We start from the raw sequence: 9,355 nt of genomic DNA, 5'->3' as shown, positions 1-9,355 counted from the left end.
TTCCAACTGTGATGCTGACTGAGGGGCGCTGAATCGGTGGCCTGCCCTCCTGTCCGGTCAGACAGGATGTGGGGTGCCTGTGGTCATCACCCAGTGGGCTTCCTCCTCAGACTTTTCGGCACACACACGTGAAGGGGCGAGGAGAGGCCTCCCCGTGGTGGACGCTGACTCCTCGGTTTCCACCGTCTCTCCTGGAAAGGCCTGAGGAGGTTTTCCCACAAAGTCAGGAAACGTGACTCTCGTGGGGATGCCTGACACACAGGTGCCTGGGAGTGGGGGTAAGGTCGACTGCAGGATGGGCCAGGCGTGAGTCTTTTTGGTTTAGAGAGCACCTTGTGGTTGCCCAGACTAAACACCTCTGCGAAGAGGACAGTGCCGTGGGCAGTGTCGCTGTTGGCCTGGGACAATTTGCACGGCTGGTCCACCCTGGCAGCGACTGACTGCAGAAGACAAAGTCCTCTTGTGGGACTGGGATGTGGAGCTGCTCAGGTCCAGCTGCTCCTTGTTCAAGGTGACACGTTCCAAGGGCTCTCCGCGTCTGACTTGCCTTTCCTTGAAAAGACAAGTCTGGCCCTGCTGGGTGGGATGATGGCAGCAGGGTGTATGACTAATTTTCCCTGCCTTGGGGGAGCCATGCTGCCCGTGGGAGTGGTGACACGCACGTATTGGGGCCTTTAACTCTGTGCCCTGAAGTCCATGTAGAACTGCCAGTTTGTCCTCTAATGTCGGTCTGCCCGCTCTCATCACCGCCTGAGAATCAGCATCCGCGTTCTCCACAGTTGATCTTCTTGCGAATGATCCTTGGCTCCGGGCGGTGGCTGGTGACAGTTTAGGTTGTGGCAGAGTGTACTGGTGTTTGCTTTTTATGCTCTGCAAGAAGAGCGTCAGCCTTGCTGCGAAGGAGCTTTCTGGAGGCCCCTGTGTCTCCCCTGGTGTGCACTGTGGGCATTTGGTCCCAGCGGAGTGTACTCCTCCCCGGACCCGGGCAGGCCGGCTCACAGTCACAGCCTGACGTGGGCCCAGTGCTGCAGACCCCTCTTCATGCTCTCCCGTAGGCCTGCTCTGGGGACGGCACGGGGACACCGGAGAAGCCACTTTGTCTCTGCTGAGCGGCATGTGAGGGGGACAGTGTCGAGGGTGGTTCTGCGATGGTACCTTCACCTTGGGCTTCAGCTCACTCTCAGCCTCTGTGTTGTGATATGGTTCTCCTGGGAGCAGGGAAACAGACTTTATACAGGGCACAGGACTTTCCCTGGTCCCTGGAGCTTCTGACATCCCTGCATCCTCGATTAAGTCCTGAGATGCTGCTTCCGGTGTGACTCTGGACTGTGGCTGAAGAGGTGGGAGCGCCGTGGCCTCACTAGCCTCTGTGGCCCTCAAAGACTGTGATGTGAAGGTCACCTCCAGCATTGTCACCGTCCCGCAGGTTTCCTGTGAGGCCTGTCCCCCACTCTCCTCTCTCGGCTCATCCCTGCCCATTGCTGAACAGGGACCTAGCCCCGGGCTGCCCCTCTGGCCCTGCTCCATCATCCCATTCTGGCAGCTTCCACCTGTGACGCTGAGTGTGGGGCGCTGAATCGGTGGCCTGCCCTCCTGTCCAATAGGACAGGATGAGGGGCACCTGTGGTCATCACCCAGTGGGTTCCCTCCCCACACCATTTCCACACACACTCGTGAGCGGGCGAGGAGAGGCCTCCCCGTGCTGGAAGCTGCCTCCTCAGTTTCCAAGGTCTCTCCTGGAAAGGCCTGAGGGGCTTTGCCCACAAGGTCAGGAAACTTGAGTCTCCCGGGGATGCCTGACACACAGGTGCCTGGGGCGGCTAAGGCCGACTGCAGAATGCGCCAGGCGTGAGTCTTTTTCAGCCGATAGACAGCCAGAGCCTGAACGACCTTCAGGAGTACCCGCCGCCTGTGCTGTGCCCGGAGCCTTCTGGTGCGTGCTTCCAGCATCTCTCGAGTGTTCAGCTCAAGGGAGTGAGTCCCGTGGCAGGTGTTCACACGGGGTTTCCATCCCTTAGAGACTCCCCGACAGGTGGAAGTAGGGACGCTGCACACTTCCTGAGGCCTTTTGACTGCAGAGGATCGAGCCCGCCGACTTTCCGGTTCCTTCTGCAACGTGGGCCGTTCTGGGTGTCGAGTTGGGATGAGAGATTTCGACTTACTCTGCAATATAGAGCAAGTTACTTGGCAGGCCCTAATCTGGTGTGGACACGGCGGTAGGGCTGGGAGGGGGGATTGGAGACAGGCTGGGATACGGACATGAGCCGGAACTGGTGCCTCCAATTGATGTAAGCACGGAATCGGGGGCTGAGACGGGAACTCCAGTTGGGACAGAGGCTGGGACTGGACAGACGGTGGGGAAATGTAGCCTGCATTTGACCTGGGTAACAATGTGAGATTACATGGAGTAAAAAAGATGGAGACTGTGGTGCTGGAGGGGCGCTCAGAGGTCCAGACAGTGGCCCCAAGGGATTCGCTATGTAGGGAAGGGTGACCCTTCATTACACAGAAAAGCTGGTTAGATGTGTGCTGTACGTGGCCCTCCAAGACTTTGGGATCTGAGAGCTGCCCAGGACCAGGCAGCTGTTCTGGTTTGCCTTCTGTGCTGCAGGAGAGTTGGGGGTGTGTGTACACCTTGATCTCCCCAGAATGAGGCCACTGTGTGGGACCCACCCTGTGAGGGGTTGGGGGGAGAGGCTCCAGGCTTTGGCAGCCGCCTGCTGCAAGGACAGGGCCGAAACGGGGACACCAAGGCCTGAGACGGCTGGGGCAGGAGAAGCTCCCCAAGGGGTGTGTGCGGACGGGCTCCGTGAGAGCGCCACTGGGTCCCAGTGAGGAAGAGTCAGAGTGGAGTCTTGGGGAGGGGTGCAGGGGAGGCTGTCAGAGACGGAGGGTGGGACACGGCGGTGGAGGTGGAGAAGCAAGGGGCTGGGGTGAAAGGCTGTCCAGGGGAAGGAGGAGGTCTGGCCGTTGAGAGGCACTCGGGGAGCGGGGAGCATGAGCAGAACATGTGGGTGCCTGTGGGCCTGGTGAAGCAGTGGAGGCCAGGCACGGAGGCGGCTTCCGCAGGGGGGTCTGGGAGACTGAAGGGGACACGGCAGGAGGAACACCGCCTACAAGCTCCCTGCATGGCTGACGGGATCCAGCCGTCTGTGCTTTGCGTACCTCACCAGGGGTGTCCTGACGTGACCGATGATCTCCGCTCTTGTCCAGGATCCTGCTCAGGTGGCTGGAGAGGACAGGAGGCACACGGTGCAGCCAGGAGCAGACGGGGCCAGGAGGGCCAAGGCGGCCAGGCAGGGGCGGGCATCTGGGGCCCATGGCCTCCACAGCCCCCACACTGACTTCATGGTGCTCCTGCTGTCCCACACCCCAGGTCTGTCCCCACCCCTGTCCCCACGGCTGCCCCCCGCAAGTTGGCTGCAGGCTGCGGCAGCCCTGGAGTCCCCTTAGAGGCTCAGGGAGGAAGGACCCGAGAGGGAAGGGTGAGCTTCATTACCTCTCTAGATGTGACAGCAGGCTGCTTGCCACCTCCAGTCGTCGCAGGCAAACTCTGTAGCCTGGGGAGTGGGAGACGTGATTGTGGTGGGGAAGGCAGGGACCTAGGGGTCAAACAGGAGCCTGAGTGCCATGTCCCTTTAGGGGAGACTGGGGAGCCCAGTGTCCGGGGCCCGCGCCTCAGTGTCCCAGGCTGCAGGTTCCCTGCCGGCGATGGCAAGGCTCGTGACGGGGAACGCTTTGTCATCTGCTAGGGCTACTACATCTGTTACCCTCTGCCGCCCTCACAGCCACCCTCCTAACCACCCTTTGCGGGGTCGGGGCAGGGCCACCTTAGAGGGCTCCGGAGGGAAGTTTAACACATCGGCCGCACGTGGTCCTAGGGTCCCCGCTCTCAATCCGGGCACTCTTGGGCCCCTCCAGCCCACCCCGTCTGCGCTCGGTGACACCCACTTCCGGCCCCTCTCAGCTCTGCTCCACCACAGATGCTGGGGAGCATCCCGGCTTGGGTCTCCTGCCCGGCAGCCTCCCCACGGGCTCCCGCTCCCAGGGGACAGGCCCTGCCGCTGGCATCCTCAGGGGTGTCGAGGGGCTGGGCCCTCAGGCGGGGGCGAGGGAGGCTGCCCCGGTGCGGGCAGGGTGGCGGGCAGGCACCCACCTCTCAGAGCTGCGCTTCTCTTCCTCCTCCTGTTCTTCTCCCTGGGCTCCAGGGGAGGCTGTGGGACCAAAACAGCTGAATCACAACGGGGCGGGGACACGTGCACTCGACTCACAAACGGGGCGCAGACCTCAGAGTCCGTGACCAGGACTGTCTACATTTAATTAACAGGCCTGGAGGTTTTCCTTCTTCTGCTTTTTTATACTAGATAAAAATATTTTAATTTTCCTTCCTTGAAGAATGTTAAGAAGGATTTTCTACTGGGGACCCGCCCTGGCTTTCTTGCGTCACTGCATTTCTCTGCTCAGGAAACACACTCGCGCTCAGACCCACAGGCCCCTTGAGCTCCGTCAGGCCGCACGCTGCCTCCCGAGGCCTGCGCCCCACTGCAGCCCCTGCTCAGAGGCGCTGCGGGCTCAGCACTGCCCTCGGGTCGGCCTGGACGAAGCCCCGTCCCAGACCCCTGCCCCACACCCCTGCCCCGGGAAGGCAGCCGGTGGGTCTGTGCTCAGGGGCCTGTCCTCCCGCGGGCATCACTCTCAGGATCTCGGCCGCAGCCGCTGGCCCCCGGTTTGGGACAGGGGTTTGGTCCCCCGGGGGAGGGGACAGGGGAGGAGCAGGCGGGTCCACAGCCCCCCCCCACCATCTGGTCCCACAGGGCTCTGCCCACTCCTTTCCAAACCTATTCACCGTGTCAGAGAGACGATTTTTCCATTCATCCAGACGTTATCTGGATCCCGTGGTCCATTAGAGATCTTGACTAGAGGACCTCCAATTTCGTAAACCTTGAAATTCTTACATTGACCCTGGAATTTTAGCCATTTCTCCACGATTTGTACTGAGGATTTCCTCTGTCCACCTTCCCCACGGAGTCTTTATGCCCGGTAAAAGCCAAGGCGCAGAACTTTAATTTATTTTACACTTATTTTGTTTTGTGAATTTTAAACAGTGCTTTGTCCCATTTTCAATCAGATGGACTGACACAAGAATTTAATTATTCAAAATTCATAAATCTAAGTATGAAATAATTGTAGGTAGTTACTCCTTGAAATGGTATTTTTTGTATGTCTGCAGCATTTAAAATGATGGCATTAATAAACCTTTAAATTGCATACTCTCGGGACTGGCTATATACACACACGCACACACAAAGTCATCTTCTCACAAACCAATCAGGTATTTTCAGATCCGGGAATCCATAATTATCTATTAAAAATTTGTTTTTCATTCGCTGTCTTGATGGGTCTTATTCTGCCAGAAGATAGTCCTCAGTTTCCGTGTAAATTTGAAGCGTGTTGTCTTAGGCCAGCGGGACAGCCGTCACATCATGCCACAGGCCGGACAGATTACAAACAGCAGAAATGTACTTCTCACAGCTCCGGAGGCAGGGAAGGCCCAGATCAAGGCTCCAGCATGGCCACTTCCAGTGACGGCCCTGTTCCAGGACCACAACCAGAGGCTTCTCCCTGGGGTCCCAGCGGGAGGGCGTCGGGGGCCTCCTGGGGCCTCTGTTACAAGGCACCAGTGCCTGGACAAGGGCTGAGAACCACATGCCTGTGGCCCGCATCTTAACATCTCGAGGAGTTAGGATTTCAAGCTGTGACCCCTGGGAGGACACAAACGTTCAGACATCCACACGTGCTGCACCCAGAGGCCAGGAACGGGTGAGGGTGAGCTAAGGGTCCCAGGTGAGCACTGACCCTTAAGGTCTGCGGGGTGGAGGGTGAGAGCAGGAGTCAGAGCCCTGGGGCTGAGTCAGCTAGAGCAGCCTCGTCAGACATCCCTAGGGGGCGTATTTTTTTCTGGGTGAGCCTTGCCTTCCGTTCCCCTCCCCTCCACACCACTGGAGCCTCAGGTCCAACCCGCACCACAGAGGAGGGGAGCCTCGAGCCATCTGGGGAGCCCTCATGATACCATCCTCCGTCCCCTCTGTGGCAGTAAGTCAGGGGTCCCTGAGGGATCCACGCGCTGAATGTGTCTCGATGCTCCATGTGGACTTGATGTGTATCCCCAGCTCAGTGGTCATAATGTTTTTCTACAGCCCTGGTGGGAATGGCACTCGAGTTTGTTTGATTTTATTGTCACGAATGTGCTCAATCTTAAGCACATTCTGCACCTACTATTGCTTCTGTGGCCTCTATGACATTTCCTCCTTCACGATGTTCTCATCTTGAATTTCACCTTTTATCAAAATTTGGACTTAGGTCCTTTTTGTATGCATATTTGACCTCTTTATTTTTTCCATGACTCTATTTTCAATGTATTTTGTCTGATTTTTTCTATGCCACTTAAAAATGTTGCCCCGCTATCTTTTCCTGGATTCATTTAACTTGTTCTATTAAGATTTATTTCTATCACCTTATTCGATGGTTTATTTTCCATACTTTATTCTTCTTTTCTGCATCAGTCCTGATCTTCACAAACCTAATTGCATATTCCCAGGTTTATTTTTTTTCCTACTTCAATATTTCCTCTAAGAAAAGTTTCAAACAGATTTCTGTGAGATAATACTTTTGAGGTCTCATTTTCTGATAACATGTTTTTCTGTGTCCTCATGTTTAAAAGGCCTTGGCTGAATGTAAAGGCTTAAGACCAGTTTCCTTTCAATTTTTTAAACATGTTATTGCCTTGTATTGTGATCTCCAATGTTGCTGTCGATAAGCCAGATGTCAATCAAAATCAATTTTTCTTTAGAGGATGATGGGACGTTTCATCATATCATCAGGATGTTAAAAAACTGTATAAATCATTTTAGTACTATAAAGTTAACTAAAATATCAGTACAATACGAAAGGAATTAAAACCTTCTTGAGACATTTAAGTATACAGGAAAATTAAGTATCACACTCTCAGTGAAAAAACGCAGAAAGAAAACAATGAACGAGGCAGTCCTAAGACCCAAGGATGGTTTATACTTGGGACTTCCAAGGCGTTAATGCTGATAGCTGGTAGCCAACCTAGCAGCCTATCTGTCCAGAAGTAATCATTTGTCATGGAGAATAAGAATAATTAGGTGTTCGTGGTGACGTGATGAGAGATGTGTTATATTTCTTTTTAATAATTCAAAACAAAGGTAAGTAAAACTGGAAAGTAAGAAATAATGGTCTTTTTATGTACTCAATTTGAGAAAAACTACCATATTTCTATGAATTTGAAATGATCTCTACTGTAAGTTGCATCCCTTTTCAGAAGAGCATTTTAGAATTGATGGTATGTTATTTACAAACGGCATGATTCCAAACAATTAATGGAATGAAAATAATTATCTTCTTAATTCTTAGAACCTGGATGTTTTGGAACCTTAGGTGTATTCACACATGATTTGTTTTCATAAAAATTGAATCGTGCCACCTGCACCTGTGGTTTAAAAGCAAACAAGCAAACATGCTGTAGATTCATTTGAGATTCCATCATCTAAATCAACCTATCAACAAAGTATGGGACACTATGATAATTGCAAAAGAGAATATAAGTACATAAGACTAAAAAACACTCAGCCAAGTACATCTGAAGATCTAACTGGCTTTATTAAGCGATTCAAGCATTGGGCAGCAGCCCATCTTGCAAGTGGAGGGAAGCTCTGAGGAGCTGTACAAAACGGGAAGTTTTTATAGGAAGGAGGATGGGATGTAAAGTTATTAACAAAAGAAAGGAGGGGTTCGTTTCACGCGCGGGCACGCTTTTGGTGGAAAGGAACGGCAGGATTTCCTCATGCAGATCGCCTCATTAGCGCTGGTCAGGACATTTCAGATCTTAACAGGTGAATCCGTGAAACAGGTGGAAACTGTCATTGTCTTGGTTTGCTGTTGTGAGGTGGGTGGGAAATGACTGCATCGGTGGCTTTCTTGTTTTTAAACACCCCGCTGTGATTTCTACACTCTCAGCCTAACTCAGTTAAGAAGTGTGTTTCTAAAATATAAGGCACAGATACAGCAGGAGCAGGAACGCGCGGTGAGCGCGACCGCGGGGCTGCGGGGCGTTGCCACAGAAACGCCCGAGCCCTGGCGGGAGCGGGGAGAGAGGGGCGGCGGCGTCTGCGGGGCCCTAGCGCCGACGCGCGCCCAGCCAACTCCAGCTTGCACGGCGGGGGCGCTTGTAGCGTTGCCGTGGAAACGCCGGGGCCCTGGCTGGAGCGGCGGCGCGCGGGGCGTAAGTTAGGGCTCGGGGCTGCGGGGCGGCTGCGGAGCCCTTGCGCCGTTGCGGCTTGGCCCTTCGGGCGCCCTCGCGCGATCCCGCCGCTTCCAACTTTAACTAGGGGGCGCGCGTCGCGTTGCCATAGAAACGCCCCAACCCCTAGCTGGAGCCGGGGGCGGTTGGTCGCGCGGGGTGACCGTTAGGGCTCGCGACTGCGGAGTGCCTGCGGGGCCCTAGCGCGTCCCGGGTTTTGCCTTCGGACGCCCTCGTGTGCTTCCGCCGACTCCAACTTAACAGCGGGGAGGGGGTGGGGGGCGCGTCGCGTTGCCACAGAAACGCCCGAGCCCTGGCTGGCGTGGCGGCGCACGGGGCGGCCGCTAGGGCTCGCGGCGGCGGCCGGCGCCGGAGCGTCCAGCGCCGTAGTGATGCCGCGGTTCTTGCTCACGAAGCCGGAGAGTGAGCTTCACCAGCAGTCAAGGGAGGAGAGCGAGGCGCAGGCGTTTACCTGGAGATGCAGTGAGAGGACCGAGCTCCCGGCTCCCGCCAGGAGGGGACGAGGGCGTCCGTGGTGGTGTGTTGTCTCGGGGGTTTTATAGGCAGTTGAGGATATTTGGGAACGTGAAAAAGAGTTTAGGGGTGTGGACTTGTTAGGTGGACCCTGAATATTAAAAATTAAGTGAACATAAAGTTCCTGCCTTGATTTCTCTTTCGAATACCGGCGTCTGGGTCTGGGAGCCCATCAAAAGGCTGCCTGCCCAGCCCCCAGGGCTCTCACTGGATGCCCCCCTCACCCGGTGCTCCGACTTCCCTCCATCTCCAAACCGGACTCCTCCCCAGCAGATGTGCCTGATGCCAAATGCTATGTTGTACGTTTTTCACTGCAATTTTTTAAAAAGTCAGATTGCCCGCGGATACCATCCTCTCTCTGACTTCCGTCCCCAGGGTTGCCCTCCTGGTCCTCCTGTCAGAGCCTCATTTTGGGGGTAGATTCCCGAATGCCCATGGGGGCCTTGCTCTCTCTCCTGTCCTCCCCTGAGGCCCCCGGAGCCTGCCTGCTCTTCTGCA

The 9,355-nt window shown here is 55.3% G+C and overlaps 1 protein-coding gene across 1 annotated transcript; it reads right to left on the bottom strand.

The window, feature by feature from the left end:
- Window positions 1-320: 320 nt before the first annotated feature.
- Window positions 321-3,391, bottom strand: LOC130683061 (putative spermatogenesis-associated protein 31C1). The gene is made up of 2 exons (XM_057499186.1): window positions 3,166-3,391; window positions 321-2,163 (listed from the first exon to the last, which is right to left on the bottom strand). Exons 1-2 carry the CDS (start codon window positions 3,319-3,321, stop codon window positions 349-351), a joined length of 1,971 nt encoding a protein of 656 aa, XP_057355169.1. The 5' UTR covers window positions 3,322-3,391; the 3' UTR covers window positions 321-348.
- Between the last annotated feature and the right edge of the window lie 5,964 nt (window positions 3,392-9,355).

This window comes from Manis pentadactyla, chromosome 3 (assembly GCF_030020395.1).
Source record: "Manis pentadactyla isolate mManPen7 chromosome 3, mManPen7.hap1, whole genome shotgun sequence".
Classification (NCBI taxonomy): domain Eukaryota; kingdom Metazoa; phylum Chordata; class Mammalia; order Pholidota; family Manidae; genus Manis; species Manis pentadactyla.
Note: the sequence above shows the minus strand (reverse complement) of the source record. Positions and strands in the feature narration are given on the sequence as shown.

Excerpts from the sequence above, each read along its gene's own strand:
- LOC130683061 (XM_057499186.1), bottom strand. The coding sequence starts at position 3,321 with ATGGGCCCCAGATGCCCGCCCCTGCCTGGCCGCCTTGGCCCTCCTGGC. Across the intron at positions 2,164-3,165 it reads GTCAGGACACCCCTGGTGAG|AGTAAGTCGAAATCTCTCAT; the intron begins GTACGCAAAGCA and ends TCTATATTGCAG.